The sequence below is a fragment of the Heterodontus francisci genome, chromosome 7 (assembly GCF_036365525.1).
Source record: "Heterodontus francisci isolate sHetFra1 chromosome 7, sHetFra1.hap1, whole genome shotgun sequence".
Lineage (NCBI taxonomy): Eukaryota > Metazoa > Chordata > Chondrichthyes > Heterodontiformes > Heterodontidae > Heterodontus > Heterodontus francisci.
In genome coordinates, this window is record NC_090377.1 from 101,430,622 (window position 1) to 101,455,426 (window position 24,805).

The 24,805-nt window shown below is 43.1% G+C and overlaps 1 protein-coding gene across 2 annotated transcripts in view; it reads right to left on the reverse strand.

Annotated features, from left to right (window-relative positions):
- The window catches only part of vps16 (VPS16 core subunit of CORVET and HOPS complexes), a 79,781-nt gene extending 55,587 nt beyond the window's left edge, over positions 1-24,194 (reverse strand). The window contains exons 1-6 of one of the 2 annotated variants that reach the window (XM_068035745.1): positions 24,020-24,194; positions 20,364-20,449; positions 20,136-20,233; positions 19,310-19,438; positions 17,402-17,546; positions 15,140-15,255 (exon numbers count right to left, since the gene is read on the reverse strand). In XM_068035745.1, coding sequence (XP_067891846.1) covers positions 15,140-15,255; positions 17,402-17,546; positions 19,310-19,438; positions 20,136-20,233; positions 20,364-20,449; positions 24,020-24,069 — 624 coding nt within the window. In that variant the 5' untranslated portion in view covers positions 24,070-24,194. Of the gene's footprint in view, positions 1-15,139; positions 15,256-17,401; positions 17,547-19,309; positions 19,439-20,135; positions 20,234-20,363; positions 20,450-23,639; positions 23,992-24,019 lie in introns of those variants that run through there. The other variant, XM_068035744.1, reaches the window with a different exon arrangement.
- Between the last annotated feature and the right edge of the window lie 611 nt (positions 24,195-24,805).

A 24,805-nucleotide genomic window follows, 5' to 3' on the forward strand; every position in this document is an offset into this window, starting at 1 on the left:
ATGAGCCCTCAAAAAATATTTAACAAAAAATGGAAGCACTTTCATAACACTTCCACCCTTGGAGGAATGAAATGCCATCTTTAAATGCATTTCATTCCAAAGTATGGAAAAACACAAGATGAAAAAAATTAAAACATATTTACACACTCACTCATTTACCTGTAGCTAATACAATTCTGCTTTGTACCATCTTTGCACTCAAATAACTCAAAGCAGATTTAAATCCTAGACAAAGCATCCGCAATTACATTTTGTTGCCCTGCAATGTGGATACTCTAAGTGATAAAGTTACAATTAGTAAACTCCACTGGAATAGTCTGGCATTCTGGTTTTTGAATTTTTCCACAAGGATTATGATCTGTATATACCAGTGTCTCTCTGCAGTCGTGGCAGACATAGACTTCAAAATACTTAAGAGCTAGTAATAAGCCTAGGGTTTCTTTTTCCACTGAGTATCTCCTTTGGTTTCGATTAGCTTTGTGGAAAAGTATCCCACTGGTCTTTCTATGCTTGATTCATCACCTTGTAACAGGATTGCATCGACCCCCAGGTCACTCACATCAATTGCTACCTTGAAGGGCTGAGTGAAATTTGGGGCAGCCAACACTGGTTCATTAATCATAATGGCTTTCAGCCTCTCAAAAGATGCTTGGCACTCCCCTGACCACACTACGTTGGTTTTCTTTTTTTGAAGCAAATCCATCAGTGGAGCAGCTATAGCACTAAATTTGGTACAAACTTGTGGCAGAAACCACACCCTCCCCAAAAACCTCATGATTTCTTGCTTAGTTTTAGGGGTAGGGAACTCCATCAATGCTGGCACTTTTGCTGTTCTTGGCAACTCTTGTCCTTGCCCTACTATATGCCCGAGGTAGGTTACCCTCGCTTTTGCAAATTCACTTCTGGAAAGGTTTATTAGTAAATCAGTTGACTGTAATTTTCTGAACAGAGCTTCTAGTTGTTCCAAGTGTCACCGTACCAAGTGGTCCTTCCAAGTGTCACCGTACACAAGCACATCGTGAAGGTAAACTAGACAGTTAGGAACACTGGCTACCACTTGGTTCATTAGTCTCTGAAAAATGGTTAGGAGATATTTTAGCCTGAATGGCATCAGTTGGCATTGGATAAGACTGGTGTGACAAAGGCCGATATTTCTTTAACTCAGGGTATTAAAGGAACCAGCCAGTATCCCTTTAACAAATCTATTTTTGTAAGAAAACTGGCACAGTCTTTCAAGTGAGAAATTGGGTACGTGTCTGCCTTTGTTACTGCATTAACCTTTCTATAGTCTATGCAGAATCTAGTTGAACCGTCAGGTTTAGGCACTAACAACACTAGGGAACTCCAGCAGCTCTGACTGAGTTCTATTAGATGGTTTTCCAACATGTATTGGATTTCTGCTTTCACCTGGGCCTGTTACTCTGGACTGGATAAGGATGCCGCTTTATAGGAGAAGATTCCCCTACATCCATATTATGTATGGCTAAGATTGTAAATCCTGGTTTGTCCTTACAGACTCCTTTAAATGCTGTGAGTAGCCTTGTTAGCTGTTCTCATTGTTCGACATCTAAGTATGAAAGCATAGTGTCTAATCTCCCTAACAATTCAGTATTAGCGAACCGGATAATAGGAGGTTCAATTTGAGAATTGTCTAGGCCTCCTTCTGCCTCATCCTCACTATCCCTTTCATCCTTCCCTGTCATTTCTACCTGACATACCTGTGCTTGCTTTTCCTCCTCCGGGCGATGATATTGTTTCAACATATTGATATGACACAGCCAATTCTTTTTCTGGCGATCTGGGGGTGTCAATTATTTAATTTACCAATTTTTTTCACCACTTTATACGGATCACTGAATCTTGCTTTCAGCGGTTCACCCAAGGCAGTAATACTAACACTTCATCCCCTGGTTGAAATGTTCGGGTCTTAGCATGCATGGCTGCCTATTTCTTCATGGTTGTTTGGGAAGCTTTCAGGTGCTCCTGAGATACTTTGCAGGCTCTCGTGAGCTGTTCCTGGAACACACATACATAACCTAACACAGAAGATTCGCCACTCTTTTCTAAAAACCTTTCATAATTAGTTTTAGAGGACCTCTTACCTCATGTCCAGAAACTAATTCAAAAAGACTAAAACCGGTAGATTCATTAGGTGAATCCCTAGTGTCACACAAAAGAAATTCTAGCCCTTTATCCCAATCTTGGGGATATTCATGACAATATGCCCTGATCATCGTTTTGAGGGTCTGATGGTACTGTTCTAAAGTCCCTTGTTTCTGTGGTTGGTATGCTGAGGACTTAACTGTGTTATACCCGAATTACCCATAACCTCCTGAAAAACTTTAGACATAAAATTGGAACCTTAATCCGACTGCATCTTAATTATAATCCATATCTAGTGAAGAACTGGGTTAACTTTTCTACCACTACCTTAGCAGAAATTGTTCTCAAGGGAATGGCCTCTGGGGACCAAGTAGCCATTTCCATGATAGTGAGTATGTATTAGTGTCCCGCTTTTGTTTTCGGTAAAGGTCCTACACAGTCTACCACAGTTTTGTTTTCCCAAAAACTGGTATGGGAATGAGAGGTGGCGGTTTTATGGCAGCTTATGGTTTTCCCAAAATCTGGCACGTTTTACAAAACTGCACCACGTCCTTGGAAAGACCTGGCCAATAAAAATGTCAACCTGTATGTGATGTGGGGATCCGGAAGACCCACATGTCCTGCCAAATGAATTTCATGGGCTATCCTAAATGTTTCCCAATACTTGGGTGGTACTACTATCTGGTGAACAACCGTCCATTCTTCATCCGCAGGTCTGTAAGGAGGTCTCCACTTCCTCTCATCAGAATCCCATTTTTAATATCGTAGCCTTCCGGAACTTCCTTTGCCTCAGCTTCCGTTAGAGCCGATTGTGCCACTTGACTTAACTCTGGATCATTCTTTTCATGACAAGGAGAAGCTACTACCTTTGCTCCAGCCAAATCATTCCCCAGGAGTTGGTCAACTCCATCTACAGGCAAACTATGGACAACTCCTACAGTTACCAGTCTAGACATTAGGTCGCACTCCAGGTGCAGCCGATACAATGGTACGGGTATATACGCCCTGCCGATACCATTCACTAAAACCTTGGCATTCATTGCGTTCTCTGGTGGAAAAGAGCTTGGGTGGCTCCTGTAGCCCTAAGTATAACTTTACCTGCCTCACTTGAGGGATAAGGAATTACTTTTCCATTTGTCAAGAATTCCCTATAACTCTCATATATCTTATTCACGACCCCTGCTCCGACAGCCGTTTTTGTACTTGGCCTTACTGCTGCAGTCAGAGCTACATCCTGATCTGTCGTACCCTCAGCCAGGGCCCCTTTCTCTGCATTGGCCTTGTGTACCCCAGTCAGACCCAGTTTACTCCGCAACTGCATGAAGATGTCCCACCTTGTGGCAATGGTAACACTTGGGTTTACAGACCTCACTTCCAGCCTCAGCATGTTCCTTTCTGGCCTGAGGAGACCCCGGGGTGTTCCCAGCTGTCCCTTCTTGTCCCCGGCTACTTGCCTTCCTTTCACCCACCCACCTTCTATCCTTCGCGGGTTTGTAGGATTGACGGACAAAGGGTTTTGGTTTGCAAACCAGTTCACAATCATCAGCAATCTCAGTTGCCTGTCTGGCTGTTGAAACCTTCTGGTTCTCTACGTGGGTTCTTACTAAAGGAGGGAGTAAATTTTTAAATTCTGCCAGGAGAATTATTTCCCAACAGCTCTCATACGTGGCCTCTATTTTTAGTGCCCGCATCCAACCATCAAAATTAATTTGCTTTACTCTTGCAAATTCTATATAAGTCCACCCGGGCTGTCTCCGGAGGTTCTAAAATTTCTGTCAGTAAGCTTCAGGGACGAACTCATAAGCAGCGACAATAGCCTTTTTTGTCATCTCAATCTGCAGAAGATTCCACAGAAAGCATAGCATAAACTTCATGAGCTCTGCCCATCAACCTGCTTTGCATAAGCAGTGTCCAGCTTTCCTTCGGCCACTTCATTTATCTGGCTATCTTTTCAAAAGAATTGAAAAATGTCTCTACGTCCCTTTCCTCAAACTTCAGGAGGGCTTATACAAATTTAAATTTCTCTCCACTGGGTCCTGGGCTGCAGTCAGATCTTTCCTCACCAGAAGTTTCACTGGCGTCAAGGCCAGCCCTTTGTCTTAGTTCCAGCTTTTTTCACAGAATCGTTATAGTGCAGGAGGCCATTCGGCCTATCATGTCCACACTGGCTCTCCGAAAGAGCAATTCCCTCAGTTCCATTCCCCTGCCTTCTCCCCATAAACCTGCACAGTCTTCCTTTTCATATAACTGTCAGACAGGGAAGGGATGGTCATGTGAGGGAACCGTGGTTGACAAGAGAGGTTGAGAGTCTTGTTAGGAAGAAGAAGGATGCGTATATAAGGTTGAGGAAAAAGGGCACAGGCATAGCTCTGGAGGGATACAAGATGGCCAGGAAGGATCTGAAGAAAGGGATTAGGAGAGCTAAGAGAGGGCATGAAAAATGCTTGGCGGGTAGGATAAAAGAAAACCCCAAGGCCTTTTACGCGTATGTCAGAAATATGAGGATGACTAGGGGGACCGTAGGTCCGGTCAAGGACAATAGCGGGAGACTGTGTGTTGAGCCGGAAGAGATAAGTGAGGTTTTGAATGAGTACTTCTCTTCGGTATTTACGAATGAGAAGGGGTGTATTACTGAAGAGGACGGTGTGAAACAGACTGGTAAGCTCGAGGAAGTGCTCGTTAGGAGGGAAGATGTGTTGGGGTTTTTGAATAACTTGAAGATAGACAGGTCTCCCGGGCCTGACGGGGTATATCCAAGGATGTTATGGGAAGCAAGGGATGAAATTGCAGAGCCGCTGGCAATGATCTTTTCATCTTCTCTGTTGACGGGGGTGGTACCAGGTGATTGGAGGGTGGCAAATGTTGTGCCCCTGTTCAAGAAAGGGAATAGGAACAACCCTGGGAATTACAGGCCAGTTAGTCTTACTTCGGTGGTAGGCAAGTTGATGGAAAAGGTGCTGAGGGATAGGATTTCTGAGCATCTGGAAAGACACTGCTTGATTCGGGACAGTCAGCACGGTTTTGTGAGGGGTAGGTCTTGCCTCACAAGCCTGATTGAATTCTTTGAGCAGGTGACCAAGCAAGTGGATGAGGGTAAACCAGTGGATGTGGTGTACATGGATTTTAGTAAGGCATTTGATAAGGTCCCCCATGGTAGACTTATGGAGAAAGTCAGGAGGCATGGGATAGTGGGGAATGTGGCCAGTTGGATTAAGAATTGGCTAACTGATAGAAGGCAGAGAGTGGTCTTAGATGGTAAATACTCAGCCTGGAGCCCAGTTACCAGTGGCGTGCCACAGGGATCAGTTCTGGGTCCTCTCCTGTTTGTGATTTTTATTAACGACTTGGATGAGGAAGTCGAAGGGTGGGTCAGTAAATTTGCAGATGATACAAAGGTTGGTGGAGTTGTGGATACCGAGGAGGGCTATTGTCGTCTGCAAAGGGACTTGGATAGGTTGCAGTGCTGGGCTGAAAAGTGGCAGATGGAGTTTAACCCTGAAAAGTGTGAGGTCGTCCATTTTGGAAGGACAAACACGAATGCAAAATACTGGGTTAACGGTAGGGTTCTTGGGCATGTGGAGGAGCAGAGAGACCTTGGGGTCTATGTGCATAGATCGTTGAAAGTTGCAACTCAAGTGGATAGGGCTGTGAAGAAGGCATATGGGGTGTTAGCGTTCATTAGCAGAGGGATTGAATTTAAGAGCCGTGAGGTGATGATGCAGCTGTACAGGACCTTGGTAAGGCCTCATTTGGAGTACTGTGTGCAGTTCTGGTCGCCTCATTTTAGGAAGGATGTGGAAGCCTTGGAGAGGGTGCAGAGGAGATTTACCAGGATGTTGCCTGGAATGGAGAATAAGTCTTACGAGGAAAGGCTGAACATTCTAGGCCTCTTCTCATTAGAACGGAGAAGGATGAGGGGTGACATGATAGAGGTTTATAAGATGATCAGGGGAATAGATAGGGTAGACAGTCAGAAACTTTTTCCCCGGGTGGAGCAAAGCGTTACAAGGGGTCATAAATTTAAGGTGAAGGGTGGGAGATATAAGGGGGATGTCAGGGGAAGGTTCTTTACCCAGAGAGTGGTCGGGGCATGGAATGCCTTGCCTGGGGAAGTTGTTGAGTCAGAAACTTTAGGGACTTACAAACGGCTTTTAGATAGGTATATGGATAAAGGAGAATGATGGGGTATAGATTAAATTGTCCTTGACAGAGGACAAAGGATCGGCACAACATCGTGGGCCGAAGGGCCTGTTCTGTGCTGTATTTTTCTATGTTCTATGTTCTATGTTCATAACTGTCTAATTCCCTTTTGAATGCTTCAATTGAACCTGCCTGCACCACAATCTCAGGCAATGCATTCCAGACCTCAACCACCCGCTGCATGAAAAAGGTTTTCCTCATGTCACTTTTACTTCTCTTACCAAATACTTTAAATCTGTGCCCTCTTGTCCTAGGTCCTTTCATGAGTGGGAACAGTTTCTCCCTATCTACTCTGTCCAGACCTCTCAAGATTTTGAATACCTCTATCAAATGATCTCTCACCTTTCTCTTCTTCAAGTAAAAAAGTTCTAACTTCTCCAATCTATCTTAAAAACTGAAATTCCTCATCCCTGGAACCATTCTTGTAAATCATTTCTGTACTTACTCCAATGCCCTAACGTCTTTCCTGAAGTGCCGTGCCCAGAACTGGACGCAATGCTCCAGCTGAGGCCGAACGAGCATCTTATACAAGTTCAACATAACCTCCTTGCTCTTGTACGCTATGACAACTATTAATAAAGCCCAGGATACTATATGCTTTATTAACCGCTCTCTCAACCTGTCCTGCCACCTTCAATGACTTATGCATATACCCCCAGGTCCCTCTGCTCCTACACCCCCTTTAGAATTGTACCCTTTATTCTATATTGTCTTCCCATGTTCTTTCTACCAAAATGAATCACTTCAAAGTTCTCTGCATTGAATTTCATCTGCCACCTGTCTGCCCATTTCACCAACTTGACTATGTCCTATTGAAGTTCTACACTATCCTCCTCACAGTTCAGAATGCTTACAAATTTCTTATCTGCAAGCTTGTACACCAAGGTCTAGGTCATTTTTATGTATCAGGAAAAGCAAGGGTCCCAACACTGATCCCTGGGGAACTCCACTACAAACCTTCCACCAGCCCGAAAAACATCCATTAACCGCTACTTTTTGTTTCCTGTCACTCAGCCAATTTCGTATCCATGTTGCTACCAATCCTTTTATTCCACGAGCTGCAAGTTTGCTCATAAGTCTTTTGCGTGGCACTGTATCAAACACCTTTTGAAAGTACATGTACACCACATCAACAGCACTGCTCCCATCAACACACCCTGTTACCTCTTCAAAAAACTCCAGCAAGTTAGTTAAACATGATTTTCCCTTAAGAAATCCATGCTGGCTTTCCTTAATTAACTCGCATTTGTCAATGTGACTACTAATTTTGTCCCAAATTATTTTTTCTAGACGTTTTCCCACCACCGAACTTAAACTGACTGGCCTGTTGTTGCTGGGCTTATCTTTAAACCCTTTTTTGAACAATGGTGTAACATTTGCAATTCTCCAGTCCTCTGGCACCACTACTGAGTCTAAGGAAGACTGAAAAATTCTGGCCAGTGCCTCTGTGATTTCCACCCTCACTTTCCTCGGATTCATCTCATCTGGTCCTGGTGCCTTATCCAGTTTAAATACAGACAGCCTATCTAATATTTCTGCTTTATCAATTTTAAACCCCTCCAGTGTCTGACTTACCTCCTCTTTCAACAGTACCTGGGTTGCATCTTCTTCCTTGGTAAAGACAGATGCAAAATATTCATTTAATACCTCAACTATGCCCTCTGTCTCCATGTGTAAATCCCCTTTCTGGTCCCTAATCGGCCCCAATCCTCCTTTTACCACCCTTTTACTACTTATATGCCTATAGAAAACTTTGGGGCTTTCTTTAATGCTAGCTGCCAGTCTCTTTTCATGCTCTCTCTTTGCTTCTCTTATTCACTTTTTCACTTCCCCTCTGGGCCTTCTATATTCAGCCTGGTTCCCAATAGTATTTTCTAACTGGCCTCTGTCATAAGCACACTTTTTCTTCTTTATCTTAATCTCTACCTCTTTTGTCATCCAGGGAACTCTGGATTTGTTTGCCCTATCTTTCCCCTTTGAGGAAACATACCTTGACTGTCCCCGAACTATCTTCTTTGACGGTCGCCCATTGTTCATCTACCTGTTTTCCTGCCAGCTTTTGACTCCAATTTATTAGCCCAGCTCAGTTCTTAACCCATTGAAGTTGGCCTTCCCCCAGTTAATTATTCTTACCCTGGATTGCTCTTTGTCCTTTTCCATAGTCAGCCTAAATCTTATGATACAATGATCACTATCCCCTAAATGTTCTCCTACTGACACTTGATCCACTTAGCCCACCTCATTTCAAAGAGCCAGCTCCAGCAGTGCCTCCTTTCTCGTTGGACTAGCAACATACTGTTGTAGAAAATTTTCCTGAACACCCACTAGGAACTCTTGTCTCTCACTGCCCGTTACATTACTATTATCCCAGTCTATCTTTGGATAATTAAAGTCTCCCATTATAACTACCCTATATTTTGTGCACCTCTCTGTAATTTCCTTGCAAATTTGTTCTTCCACGTCCTTCCCACTAGCTGGTGGCCTATAGAGAACATTGAACAACGAAACCACACCTTTTTGTTCCTTAGCTTCAATCAAATTGATTCTGTCTTCAACCCCTCTGGGACATCCTTTTTCTCCAGCACTGCAATGCTCTCCTTAACCAAAACCACCACCGCTGCCCCATTTTTCCGTTTCCTATCTTTCCTCAACACCTTGTATCCAGGAATATTTAACAACCCTTCTTTGAGCCAGGTCCCTGTTATAGCCACATCATATTTCCACATGGCAATCTGCACCTGTACCTCACCAATCTTATTAACCATACTCCGTGCATTCACATACATGCACATTAACCTTGATTTAGACTTTATTCCTTTCTCCCTTACTTTGACCCCACCTAATAACTTACTATTCCCTACTCTCGTGCTATCCAGCTGCCCCAGTATTCTGTGCTCCTTGGTATTCCTCTGATACTTACCCCTGGTTCTCACACCCCTGACAAGTTACCAGTTTTGCTTCCCACCAATCTGAGTTCCCTCTCAGATTCCCATCCCCAACAATTTAGCTTAAATCCTCCCCAACAGCACTAGCAAATCTCCCTGCGAGGATATTCATCCTAGTCCTGTTAAGATGTAACCCATCCATCTTGTACAGGTCCCACCTGACTCAGAACTGGTCGCACTGTCTCAGAAATCTGATGCCCTCCCTCCTACACCAGTTCTCCAGCCACGTGTTTAATCGCTCAATTCTCCTATTCCTATGCTCACTTGCACGTGGGACTGGGAGTAATCCTGATATTACTATTTTTGAGGTGCTGCTGTTTAATCTCCTGCTTAGCTCCCTAAAATCTGCTTTCAGGACCTCATCCTCCTTCTTACCTAAGTCATTGGTACCAATGTGGACCATGACCTCTGGCTGTTCACCCTCCTCTAGAAGAATGTCCTGCAGCCGCCCCATGACATCCTTGGCCCTAGCACCAGGGAGGCAACATACCATCCTGGAGTCACGTTTACTGCCGCAGAAATGTATGTCTGTCCCCTTATCACTACTGCTCTTACACTCTTCTTCCTCCCCTCTTGTGCAGCTGAGCCACCTGTGGTGCCACAAACTTAGCTCTGACTGCACTCCTCTGTGGAACCATCACCCTCACCAGTATCCAAAATGGAAAACTGATTAACGAGTGAGATCATATCAGGGGACTCCTGCACTACCTGCCCGGTTCTCTTAGACTGCCTGGCGGTCACCCATTCCCTATCTGCCTGCATGCTCCTAACCTGCGGTGTGCCCACCTCCCTAAACGTGCTATCCACGTAGTCCTCCGCCTCGCGGATGCACAACAGTGACTCCAGCCACTGCTCGAGATCCGAAACCCGGAGCTCAAGCTTCTGCAGCCGATGAAAATTCCTGCAGATGTGTTTGTCTAGGACACATGGTGCACCCATGACTCCCCACTTGCCATAGGCTGTACATTTTTAATTCAAATTTCCTTCCTTCTCTTTCTTTTGCCCTATTCTCTCTTCCAAGTTCAAGTTTCTTCATTGTCAATTCTCTTTCCTGTTCAAGCTCAAGCTTTTTCATTTCTTTTTTCCTGTTGAAGCTTAAGCTGCTTCATCTGCAACTGAATCCTAGCTAATTCAATTGAATTACCATCAGAAATGCCTTCTTCTCCCAATTACAAATGCTGTGCTATTACTTTAATTATATCTGCTTTCTTAGCTCCTGGTTTTAACTCTAACCGCAATTTTACTGTCAATGCTATTTGCCTAACCTTGGTTAAGTTTCTCAAATCACTCAGGGATAAGTCCTCCTTCTATAGAAAGGTCGCAGCAACCGACAAAGCCATTCCGGTAATGTAAACTTTACTCTAATGCACAAGAAATCTGTTTTTTCCTTTTCCTTTTTTCAATTATTTTTACTCCACTTACAATTGCACGTGGTCAGCTTTGGGTTATCCCAGATGAGCACCCCCCTCCTCCCCCACACACACACAAAAATGGAAGCACTTTCATAACATTACATTTACAATCTTGATTCACTTTTGTTGTGTCCAAGATTTTTTGACCAATTACTTTTTTCCCCACTCCCTAAGAGTACAGAGACCTCAACCCTCTGCGCCTCTTTAACTATGTGCCATCTATAGAAATGGTGCAGGTTGGCTTACTCTTTGATTTTCCCAACTTTAAAGAACCTGCCTCATCATACAGTCACAGTTAAGACTATCCCATTGTGGGGAGGGTCTGAGTTTAAACAATTCATGGCTAAATATATAATTGTGCTGTTCCACCAGGCCTACTCAGGAGCATATAATCCTTAGCACCATTACATATTTAAATTAATACCTTTCAATTAGTAGAGGACTAAGGCTCTTATGGATCAGTTTATGTCAACAAGGATCATAAGTATTTGTCATTACTACTTCCATTCATAACCATCTAATTCAGCTGTGGTCCAGTGGTTGCACGTTTGCCTTGGAGTCAGAATGTCATAAGTTTAAGCCCTACTCCAAACACTTTAGCACAAAATCTAGGTTGACGCTCCATACAGAGGAAGTGCTGCACTATCTGAGGTGTGTCTTTCGGACGAGATATAAAACCGAGGCCCCATCTGCCCTCTCAGGTGGATGTAAAAGATCCCATGGCATTATCTGAAGAGCAGGGGAGTTCTCCCCAGTTTCTTGTCCAACATTTATCCTTCAATCAACATTAACCAGATTATTCTGTTATGACCAGGTGAGAAAGGTGTCTAGGGGTCCCTCTCAGCCTTCACCTGGTCTTACAGTAACAGGGTTTAATTTTAAACACACTGTATTTTGAGCTCCCCCTTGGTGAATCCTTGTTCACCACTTTCCAATTACAAAGCAATGAGCACAAACAGGCTTTCGTAGGTTTAAAGAAGGTGAAATTTATTAAAACTTAAACTCCAATTTGGCTGACGCCTACGAATACACAACATGACCACGCTATCATGCATACGCGATACATACATGCAAACAGAGACAGAAAAGTGAAGAAAAATAAAGTGGAAAGATTTGAGGCACTATCAGAAGAGTTTGTTACGGATCTTCAAGCTCACTGTAGAGTCCTTTTGTAGGTTGATCTTGCTTTTCGTTGGGGCCCAGTATTCTTCTTAAACCTTGTTCACTGTAGGAGACTTTTCTCTCTTGGGGTTCATGTGTCTCCAATGGGTCTTGGAGTTCTGTGAGAAAGAGATGGGAGCAGACAGGAGGGGAGGAGGTCTTTTCAGTCCAGGAACCAAGAGCTTTCTGTCTTCAAACACTGTTTCTCCAATTTAAAACTCCCAGTTCAAACTCTGCAACAGCCAGATAGTCATGTGTCTAAAATGGTCTGACTACGCCTGTTCTGTGTATTGGGGCAGGGGATAGCTCCTTTGTTCCAACACTGTCTGCTAGTATGCAAAAATGCCTTTCCAGCCAGGAGGCTTGGCAACCCCTTGTATCAGGCCTTCTCTTCCCAGCAACAATTTGAAATTTAATGTCCATGTGGCAAAATTAATATGCCTCATTCTTGGCAGTTGGGGGCCTGCATGACAATCCAATTATCCCATTAACCGGAATGGGAACTTATTGTATTCAAATTAGCTGTCAATTTCCTCTATTACAACAGCGATTTCACTTCACAAGTACTGCATTGCTCGAATGCGCATTGGGATGTCCCGAGGTCATGAAAGGTGCTATTTAAATGAAAGTCTTTCTGTTTCTTCAATGCTTCTAAACAGAAGGAATGATTAAACTTATATTTGCATAGCACCTCTCATACCTTGAGAATATTCCAAAGTTTTCCACTGCCAATTAATTATTTCTAACGTAGTCACTGTTGCTATGGAGGCAATACTTCCTATCTAAATGTTAAAACATATACTTGGCTCATAAATCTGGAATCACAATTGTCACTGAGTACTCTCCCAAGTGCACATTTTTTTTTCCTCTTCACAGCAGCTAGTGCATATTCTTCAGTCTGAAGAAATTGTGAGTTGACTCCAGAGATATCTCATACTTCAGTCAGTGCCAAGGTGCAGTACAATTTGATAGCATCTTACCTCTAATCAGATCAACACCAATATCAATATCTGTAACTCATCTGTCACCCTGTAATAGGATTCAAGTTCAAGTCTCCTATTTGGTTGTCTAGGACACTTACATACTGTCAATGTGTCAATTACTGAATATATTTTAATCTGTACTTTGTTTCTTGTTTGTTACAGGAACTGGGGAGCATAAATTGGGAACAGATGTTCTCAGGGAAATGCACGACAGAAATGTGGAGGTTGTTTAGGGAGCACTTGCTGCGACTGCTGGATAGGTTTGTCCCGATGAGGCAAGGAAGGGATGGGAGGGTGAAGGAACCTTGGATGACAAGAGATGTGGAACAGCTAGTCAAGAGGAAGAAGGAAGCTTACTTAAGGTTGAGGAAACAAGGATCATACAGGGCTCTAGAGGGTTACAAGGTAGCCAGGAAGGAACTGAACAATGGACTTAGGACAGCTAGAAGGGGACATGAAAAAGTCTTGGCGGGTAGGATTAAGGAAAATCCCAAGGCATTCTACACTGATGTGAGGAACAAGAGGATGGCCAGAGTGAGGGTAGGGCCGATCAGGGATAGTGGAGGGAACTTGTGCCGGGAGTTGGAGGAGGTAGGGGAGGTCCTAAATGAATACTTTGCTTCAGTATTCTCTAGTGAGAGGGACCTGGTCGTTTGTGAGGACAGCGTGGAACAGGCTGATATGCTCGAACAGGTTGAGGTTAAGAGGGAGGATGTGCTGGAAATTTTGAATGATATGAGGACAGATAAGTCCCCGGGGCCAGACGGGATATACCCAAGGATATTACGGGAAGTGAGGGAAGAGATTGCCGCGCCTTTGGCGATGATCTTTGCGTCTTCACTGTCCACTGGAGTAGTGCTGGATGATTGGAGGGTGGCAAATGTTGTTCCCTTGTTCAAGAAAGGGAATAGGGATAACCCTGGGAATTATAGACCAGTCAGTCTTACGTCGGTAGTGGGCAAATTATTGGAGAGGATTCTGAGAGACAGGATTTATGATTATTTGGAAAAGCATAGTTTGATTAGAGACAGTCAGCATAGCTTTGTGAGGGGCAGGTCATGCCTCACAAGCCTTACTGAATTCTTTGAAGATGTGACAACACGTTGATGAAGGAAGAGCAGTGGATGTGGTGTATATGGATTTTAGCAAGGCGTTTGATAAGGTTCCCCATGGTAGGCTCATTCAGAAAGTAAGGAGGCATGGGATACAGGGAAAGTTGGCTGTCTGGATACAGAATTAGCTGGCCCATAGAAGACAGAGCGTGGTAGTAGATGGAAAGTATTCAGCCTGGAGCTCAGTGACCAGTGGTGTTCCGCAGGGATCTGTTCTGGGACCTCTGCTCTTTGTGATTTTTATAAATGACTTGGATGAGGAAGTGGAAGGCTGGGTTAGCAAGTTTGCCGATGACACGAAGGTTGCTGGAGTTGTGGATAGTGTGGAAGGCTGTTGTAGGTTGCAACGGGATATCGACAGGATGCAGAGCTGGGCTGAGAAGTGGCAGATGGAGTTCAACCTGGAAAAGTGTGAAGTGATTCATTTTAGAAGGTCGAATTTGAATGCGGAATACAGGCTTAAAGACAGGATTCTTGGTAGTGTGGAGGAACAGAGGGATCTTGGGGTCCATGTCCATAGATCGCTCAAAGTTGCCACCCAAATTGATAGGGTTGTTAAGAAGGCGTATGGTGTGTTGGCTTTCATTAACAGGGGGATTGAGTTTAAGAGCCGCGAGGTTATGCTGCAGCTCTATAAGGCCCTGGTTCGACCACACTTGGAATATTGTGTTCAGTTCTGGACGCCTCATTATAGGAAGGATGTGGAAGCTTTAGAGAGGGTGCAGAGGAGATTTACCAGGATGCTGCCTGGACTGGAGGGCATGTCCTACGAAGAAAGATTGAGGGAGCTGGGGCTTTTCTCATTGGAGCGAAGAAGGATGAGAGGTGACTTGATAGAGGGGTACAAGATGATGAGAGGCATAGATAGAGTGGATAGCCAGAGACTTTTTCCCAGGGTGGAAAGGGCTATCACCAGGGGGCATAATTTTAAGGTGATTGGAGGAAGGTTTCGGGAGATGTCAAAGGTAGGTTCTTTACACAGAGAGTGGTGGGTGCGTGGAATGCGCTTCCAGTGGTAGTAGTAGAAGCAGATACATTAGGGGCATTTAAGCGACTCTTGGATAGGTACATGGATGATAGTAGAATGAAGGGTAGGTAGTTAGTTTGATCTTAGAGTAGGTTAAAGGTTCGGCACAACATCGTGGGCCAAAGGGCCTGTACTGTGCTGTACTGTTCTATGTTCTAAATGCCTATTATGATGTTCAGGCAGATTTTATGCTTACCACAGCTTTACAGGAAGCATTATCTAAGACATACAAATCCTTCCCATTAGCCAGAACAATTTTGGTCTGTCGATCTTGCATCAATACAGCCCAGCATGTCGGTGGGCGCTGTAGTCCTGTTGTTAGAAAAAAATTAAAAAGTAAAATCTAGTGTCTGCTAGTACATATATACCAAAATAAACCTCCCTGGAATATTTTGCTCTCCTTTATATCATCTGAGGTTAATGGTAAAATACTTACATGCTGATACTGCTAGCCTAGTTAGTATTACAACACATAAAAAACTCAAAGCTGGCACAGATACTCATCACATCTAGTCCTTCTTGGTCTCCTACCAGTTGTATATCATAATGTGCATTGCTGAAAGAGAGACATGCTGTCGAAGGCTTTCGTCTTGCAATCAGGACAGATGCAAGAATGCTAAATTTCAAAGGGACAACAATTTATACTGCATGAGAAAAGGGTGCTGATTGATTGAGTTGTTGCCATGGAGAATGCACCAAGGGACTACTGTCCCCCACGCTTTGTTAATTCAAAAAAGATGCAATGTTGTGCCTTTTTTGAATGAACAAAGAATGGGGGACAATAGTTCCCTGGTGCATTTTAAATGCAACACCTCGACCAGAGTCAACTTACCAACCAATCAGCACCCTTTTCTCATGCAGTACAAATTGCTGTCCCTTTGAAATTTGGCATTCTTACGGCCAAGCGAATATCATAATGTGTTTCCCTTCAAAGTACTTCAATAATTTTGCCTTGGATCTCTTCCCTTGGCAGGTTGTTCCAATAACCAACTACCCTTTCAGTAATATTTCCTTGCAATCTTTCTGAATCCATATCTTTCTGCTTGTAAGAAAAGGATTAATCAGACTGTCCTGAAGTCTACTAATTTTATACTAACACTGATTTCTCTTAATATTGGAGTAAAGTTACCTTTTGCCTGTTAAATAGTGAAGAATGTCAACTTAATGCACCATTGGCTTTTGGGTCAGGGCTGGCCATGGAGCAGTGGTCAGTTTCAGGATGGAGAAAGAAAAGAACATAAGAAATAGGAGCAGGAGAAGCCTATTCGGCCCTTTGAGCCTGCTCCGCCATCCTATAAGTTCAGGGCTGATCTACCTCAACTCCACCTTCCCGCACTGTCCCCATATCCCTTAACTCCCTTATTACCCAAAAACCCACCAATCTCTGTCTTGAATATGTTCAATGACTAAGCATTCCCAACTCTCTGGGACGGAAAATTCCAAAGATCCTCAACTCTTTGAGTGAGGAAATTCTCTTCATTTCAGTGCTAAATAGCAGACCCCTTATTCTGAGACTGTGACCCCATGTTCCAAATATTACTTTATTTAAATCTCCAGCAATTAAAACCTGAATGAATGAGACTCTGCACTTGTATTGATTAATTTTCAGTGCAAGAGCTATTGACTGGCAATAATTAACAATTAATACATTGTTCAAAGGGTACTTTGATGATGCTCAATGCATTTGAATGGCGAATTAGACAGTAAGATGCCTTTTTCGTGAAGCTAACAGGTGAGAGGCACAACTTTCACAACAACTTAACAATTGCTGTATTTAATTATGTTTCTGCACCTCCTCTGAGTTGGTGTAGCATTTGCACATAAATTATGGCGAAGGCCATTAGCCTCACCATTATTTTGATAGCACACTGTCAATGACATTGCATGGAATATGCACACGTTTGCTTTGCTGAAGATCAATAGGAAGAAATGGTAGTATATACATTCAATTTAGACAGATTTTTCTGTAGACAGAACTGCACAATTTATTTCGTCCCATGTAATATCACTCCATTATTTTAAATGTTATGCTCCTCCCTACAATTATCTCTCAAAGTATTTCCATTGTTGAAATGAAACTTCAACATGGGCCCCATGGAGAGTTTTGAAACTAATTTCACAATGAACACTTTAGGCAGCTTTTACAATGATACAAAAATTTATGCTGGAAAATAGTTGTGTACAATGGGATTATAGAGTTATTGATATCATGAACTGTCAGCACAGAAAAATCCAACTGCACATCTCGTGTCAACCCCCACTCCCCCAAAAGGTTCAACTTTCTACGTATAGAATCAAAACCTTATTAGAGTTCAAACGAATTATGAAAACAGATATACTGCATCAACAAATATCACAGCTTCAAAATATTTCAAATGTTTACATAAATCCAATAGCCTGGCTGAGTTGGGTTACACTGCAGCAATTTAATTCCACAGTTAAATGTTAGAATATTTACCTGGAACTTCCGGAAGTCGCCGGAGTTTGAGGTCATCTATATTTGTGGCAAGTGTGAATCGAAAAGCACCAGTTAATATAGCAACTCCTGAGCCATAGGCAGTATGGAAAACCTTGGCCTCCATAACTCGATTCTGCATCACCTCCTTCAAAATCAGGGCAATGAATGAACTTCATTACTAAATATTGTTTTGAACAGCAAGTCATTAACAATTATGTAAATTTATTTTTAAACTGCTTTATTATATTATAGAATCATTGCAGATAGTACAGCCAGCTTGGGATGCAGTTGTATTTCACAGTCAATTGATACATGCACATCTGTGACCATTACATTATAGTCAACTTAACAATGGACCTTTTTTTGGAGCTCACACCAGAAGGATAGCACTTAAGTTCACTGACGAAAGGTAATCCATTAGTAGTAGCACGATGGCACTGGAGCTGCACTGAGACATAATGTGCAATAGAGACAAGTGCTTCAAAAATGTTTTGAATTCTATTCTCCAAGTAGGATGGAAATAATTGTAATTTCCAACTCATGTGTGTCAATTTTTCATTCATTAAAAAAAAAACTGGTTGGAACTTCGACCAGATCACACACATTAGAAACAATTAATGTGGTGCTCAAAGCAAGAGATGTCAGTGCTGATGAATGAGTAGCATCACCATCAAGCCTGCCAGGTTGGGGAGAGCAGAAGTTATGTGCAGACTAAAGCTTTTCTACTCTTGACCAAGCTATGTGGAGGAAGGAAAATGACATTTATGTAGTACCTCACCTCGTTTCATGAACTACTTTGAAGTGCATGTGACTTCTGTTGTACTGGGAGGATGTTTCCTCTTGTGGGGCAAACTAGAACGAGGGAACACAGTTTAAGAATAAGAAGTCTTCCTTTTAAAACGGAGATGAGGAGAATTTTTTTTTCTCAAAGGGTTATTAGTTTGTGGAATTCTCTTCCCCAGAATGCAGTGGAGGCTGGGTCATTGAATTTATTCAAGGCCGAGTTAGATAGATTTTTGATAGACAAGGGAGTCAAGGGTTACAGGGGGCAGACAGGAAAGTGGAGTTGAGTCCACAATCAGATCAGCCATGATCTTTTTGAATGGCGGAGCAGGCTTGAAGGGCTGAATGGCCAGCTCTTAAGTCCTATGTTGTATAGATAATCTGGTACCCAGTACACAGCAAAATCCCACAATGAGAGAAACAGTTAATTTGTTTCTGATGGTTTTGACTGAGGATTAAAACTTGGTGTAGACACCAAGAGAATGCTCTGCTCTTCCTTGAAGAGGGCAATGAGTTTTTTTATGTTCTTCTGACACTGGAACAAAATTTCTCTTCTAGGGCTTATACAAAAATGTTTTAACTGACAACACTGTATTCTCCCTAGGGGTTATTTTGTGTTTCCCCCGCCCCCCAATCCACTTCCTTTCCTCGGCTCTAGAAGGTTCTGGCTAATCATGAAGTATCGGTCAATCAGCCATCTTTCTTGCATTAGCCTGAACAGTAGGCTTCTCACTCATGATCTTGTGTATTTTTCTCATGGCCCACTGAATAATGATCAGGACAAGAAGCCCTGGCTGACTGCCCCTTCTGTTCCTTTGACCTAAGGTGCCCTGGTGAATGCCAGCAGCCTTGTTGGGATACTGGTATAACAGACCAGGGTTTGCAACTGGGATCTCCATTTCACGCTGGGGAGTGTGCTTACTAACTAAGAAATGAAGGAAGCTGCCAGTAATTCATTTTAAGAAAGAATGTTAGGCTGGTAAGGACTGAAACAGGTTGTGAACATTGGCTAGGGAAAAGGGAAAGCATGATTGTTCGTAGGAGGAATAAACACACCAATGTTACGTGCAATCTCTTCTACGGGGTGGTCTTATTTGTACAGTATAACGTTTGACATCAACTTACATTTCCCATGCTGAAGTGCCTCCTAAATGTGCCAAAAATGTCATGGATTAGAACAGTCCCGTCATCTTGTACACAGAGCAGATTCTCATTGGCAGTCCACCCAATGTGAACCACCAGACCACTTTTCCACTGCAGGGACAAAAGGTAGAGAAAATATAAGTAATATTAATTTCCAGTTTATAGTTTAGCTTTAACACAACCGCAGCCAAAGAAAAATAAACCAGGGATACAAGACCATCTAGGCAAGTGGTAAAAGGTTGGATGCACCTAATTTTTTAATAACAATTCACTGGCTTTTTGTGTTTATACATGGCTACTTAGATAAAAATAGATAAACTCTCCCAACAATGTTTGGGTGGGGGGGGGGGGGGGGGGGGTGGTTGGTGGAAGGGGAGAGGGTGGACACTCATGACCAGTTAACATATTATGTGTTTCTCCACTTTTGCTGTCGTGCTGCACTGATCACTAATTTATTAACAACGTATCTTACACCAAAATGTAACTCAATTCTGGAGTTTTATTATGCTATAAGTAAAACTTTTGAAATTTTATACAATATTTAAAATGTTACTTCAGTTCCAGCAAGGTATAGATTATTCATGCGAACTATTTTTGTTATTCAAACAATAATGAAAGGTCACAGACCCAAAACGTTAACTCTGCTTCTCTCCCCACAGATGCCGCCAGACCTGCTGAGTATCCCAGCACTTTCTGTTTTTATTTCAGATTTCCAGCATCCGTAGTATTTTGCTTTTATATTATTATTCCTTTGCCAAGTTTGAACTTCAAACCGCTATAACAGAAATAATAGCAAAGTAAAGCTTACTGGGAAGGAAACTATCCGATTGCCCGATGAGGAGTAGATTTCCACAACAGGCCGAAAACCTGGAGATCTTTCCTTGCGCGATCCATTGATCATCAAAGCTGCAACAGACATTAATGACCATTTCACATAACCACCAGTCATACCTAACCTAGCTTCAGGGAAAACAGCACTTCTAAAAACGGGAACGTGGCAAAAAAAATACATTAAATAAGCAACAGAATATCTTACCAATAGGGCCAGCATATGGCGCAGCTGCAATTAAACAATTACTGATGTCCTCGTTTATCATCCACTCGGAATACAGGTGAAACTTCCTTTACAGAGGGAACAAAATGTACAATTACCAAAGCAAAAAACTTAGGTGATGCGTCAAACATACAAATACCAATGATTCGCATGATTGACAGGTTGACACAATTTCCTCTAAAGGACTACTCATCTGTATGAGTATTTATGGTAACTGTTCGCTTCTGAACATCGACTGGCATTTTCCTTTACTATCTATAAGGACACCCAAAATTTTGCAGATCATGACTGGCAGCAGCTTTGTTGAAATGACATTTCTAAGACTGATCACAGTTATCTCCTTCTTCGGTCATTGATTAATTTCCTTCAACTATCAGAATAGTCCAACATTGGAAACTCACTGAGTATTGGATCAGAAGACAAATTCACTTCTACCACTTTGTGTCAGGCACTCATGAAGTATAATTCCACATGTACTGAGCAAGCCCACCATCTCAATCAAATGCCCAATTTTGAAGTATGCGGCCAGACATTAAGTGTTGGCAGGTGTTCAACCATTACAGCAACACAATCAAGTCTGACCTTCTCCGCATCCTCTTTTCAACAGGAGTCATTAGATAACAATCAGTACCAGGAACCTGGTGGATTCTCGCTCTCTCAAGCCCAGGGACACAGAGACCAACTGTAAAGGTTCTATTACCATCCCGGCCAAGATCAACTTGCCCAACACCTCTCAGGAATATACTGCTGAAGCTTTTTTTTCCCCCAGCAGACCTCTGCTAGATCTGCACAGCTCACTCGCTTATCATTAGCAATAATACCAATGTAAGGGAAAACAACAACTTTATACCGTATGAGAAGTGGGTGCTGATTGGTTGGCAAGTGAACTCTGATTGGTGCATTCTCCATGGCAACACCTCTACCAGTCAGAGTTCACTTGCTAACCAATCAGCACCCACGTCTCATACAGTCTAAAGTAGTTGTTCTCCCTTACATTGGTAGCCTTGATGATGGTCCTGATGAGTGCAAGATGAAAAGCTTCGACAACATGTCTCTATCTTCAGCAATAGCAATAAGGGGAATACATCTGGGGCGGCACAGTGGTTAGCACTGCAGCCTCACAGCTCCAGCGACCCGGGTTCAATTCTGGGTACTGCCTGTGTGGAGTTTGCAAGTTCTCCCTGTGTCTGCATGGGTTTCCTCCCACATGCCAAAGACTTGCAGGTTGATAGGTTAATTGGCCATTATAAATTGCCCCTAGTATAGGTAGGTGGTAGGGAAATATAGGGACAGGTGGGGATGTGGTAGGAATATGGGATTAGTATAGGATTAGTATAAATGGGTGGTTAATGGTCGGCACAGACTCGGTGGGCCGAAGGGCCTGTTTCAGTGCTGTATCTCTAAACTAAACTACTCTCAGGCGAAGTAGTATATTCCACTGCTTACACTTCCTATAAAAAAATGCAACATATTTTACATTAAAAAGCACAATGACCAGCAAATAATGTCAAGTGGAAGAAAATCATGAATATATTAATAGAATGTACACCACAGAAATAGGCTTTAAGCCCAAATGGTCTATGCTGGTGTTTATGCTCCCAAGCCTCTACCACCGTACTTCATCTCACCCCATCAACATATCCTTCAATTCCTTTCTCCCTCATTTCCTGCACTTCTACCCTCACCCCTTCCCCCTCCCTCCCAGAACCTCAACAGGGTTCCCCTTGTCCTCACTTTTCACCCCATCAGCCTCCATATCCAAAGGATCATCCTCCGCCATTTCCGCCACCTCCAGCCTGATGCCACTACCAAACTCATCTACCCCTCCCTTCCCGTCAGCATTCCGAAGGGATCGTTCCCTCCGCAACACCCTGGTCCACTCCTCCATTACCCTCACCACCTCGTCCCCTTCCCACGGCACCTTTCCCTGCAAGCGCAGGTGTAATACCTGCCCATTTACCGCCTCTCTCCTCACTATACCAGGCCCAAACAGTCCTTTCAGGTGAAGCAGCGATTTACTTGTACTTCTTTCAATGTAGTATACTGTATTCGCTGCTCACAATGTGGTCTCCTCTACATTGGGGAGACCAAATGCAGACTGGGTGACCGCTTTGCGGAACACCTCTGCTCAGTCCGAAAGCATGACCCCGAGCTTCCGGTTGCTTGCCATTTCAACACTCCCCCCTGCTCACATCCCTGTCCTGGGATTGCTGCAGTGTTCCAGTGAACATCAATGCAAGCTCAAGGAACAGCATCTCATTTACCGAATAGGCACACGACAGCCTGCCGGACTGAACATTGAGTTCAATAATTTCAGAGCATGACGGGCCCCCCATTTTATTTTTAGTTATTTTTTCATTTTTCTTTTTTAAAATTTTATTTCATCTTAGTTTGTTCAGTTTGCTTACCCACTTTTTTTCATGTTTGTACTTGCGGCTGTTCAATTTTCAGTCCGTTAACACCCTGTCTGTACTAATGCTTTGTCTTTCAATACACCATTAACAATATTGTTTGCCTTTGCTCCATGGCCTTCTGGTCACCTATTCTGTGACCTTGCCCTATCTACACCCTCTCCTTTGTATTTCTCTTGCCCCACCCCCACTTTACTTGCTTAAAACCTTTCACATTTCTAATATTTGCCAGTTCTGAAGATGGGTCACTGACCTGAAACATTAACTCTGCTTCTCTCTCCACAGATGCTGCCAGACCTGCTGAGTATTTCCAGCATTTCTTGTTTTTATCCCTCATGTACTTAACTAGTTTCTTCTCAGCACTTTGTTTTTATTCAGATTTACAGCAAATGGAGTATTTTGCTTGTATAAAAGAGAATATGGAACTTGGTACCAGAAGAGCAGTTGAGATGAACAGCACAGTGTCTTTAGGAAGAAACTAGTTAAGTACATGAGGGATAGAAACAAGAAATGCTGGAAATACTCAGCAGGTCTGGCAGCAAGTACGGAGAGAGAAGCCATTAACGCTTCAAGTCTGTGACCTTTCATCAGAACTCGAGACCTGAAACTTAACTCTGTTTCTCTCTTCACAGATGCTGCCAGACCATCTGTGTATTTTCAGCACTTTCTGTTTCCGTTTCATATTCTCTTACTTGCCTACATATTAATATAAACAACATTAATGGAAGGATTGGCTGTCATGTAAGTCTTTTTGTCTCAGATGCAACTGTCTTTCCTATTGTTACATTACTTCCACGAAATGCAAAATTATTTCACGGAGATGGCATCAAATGTGCAAAAGTATCACCTTTGCAAGTGAAGTTCAATTAGAAAAAAAAATTTCGTAAAATCTTCCCAATGTAGTGAATTTTCAAGAACTTCCATTATTCACTGGAAAGGAAGAGCTTCATAATTGGATTGAGGTATATTCTAAATCAAAGGCAAAAACCCAAACACTGCAACCAGCCCGAATCCCGAGCAAGTGGTCCAGCCATCCGGTGCACCGCCCTCCGGAGATAAACAGGCACGGCAAAAACAAATGGATGTGGGAGTAAAGCAAGAGCCGGGGAGTCAAGCCGGGCCCGGGAAATATAGCAGGGCCGCCCTCAGTCACGAGATTCATCCTACCCCAGACCTCGGTTCACAGTCATGCGGCCCAAGTGGGCCGGACGCTCCGCCGACACTGACCTATAAAACCCATCCCCAAGAGGATTCCAGTTCGCCGTTACGAATGCCATGTCTCCTGCCAGCGGCCGGCGGCAGTTGCTGCTTCTGACGCTGGCAGGAATACAGTGAACACGTCGCTGTAATTGTGTTGACGGCGGCGGCTCCGCTCCTCCCCCACGCCCGCCGGCAGCAGCGCCGACTGTCGGACACTACCGCCACTCACTGACATCGACCAGCTTCACCGGTTAACAGCGACTTGTGTCAAACTTGTTGCAAAAAAAAAGTATTTTGGGACCAAATATTTGAGTGGCTATGATGAAGTGAAACTGTTAAAATCAATAAAGGCTAAACCGAATGATCTAAGCGGCTTGGATTGTTCTAACAACAACTTGCATTAATGTAGCATCTTTAACGCGGAAAAGCTGCGAAGGCACCTCCGGAATGGACGGGAGATATTCGGAGGGGGTAACTGAAAGCTTGGCCAGAGGTTGATTTGAAGATTGTCTTACAAGAAAGAAGGGAGGCGGAGAGATAAAGATATTTGGAAAGGGTGTTCCAGTGCTTGGTGTTTTGTTTGCGCTGGGTCGCTGGATATAGTATGTATATCTGATTTATTTCAGCAATACAGATCTCACACTTGTATTAAACCACCAACTGGTTTATTTACAGCACTTTAAAATATATCAGTTCTTACACAATTTCAGTACAATGTGTCCTCAGAGCAGTGTGTTTTCTTTTGCTGTCGAACCTTCTAGTTTCAGTTTTAACTCTTAAGCCACACCCTACACATTCTTTGGGCCTCCTTAT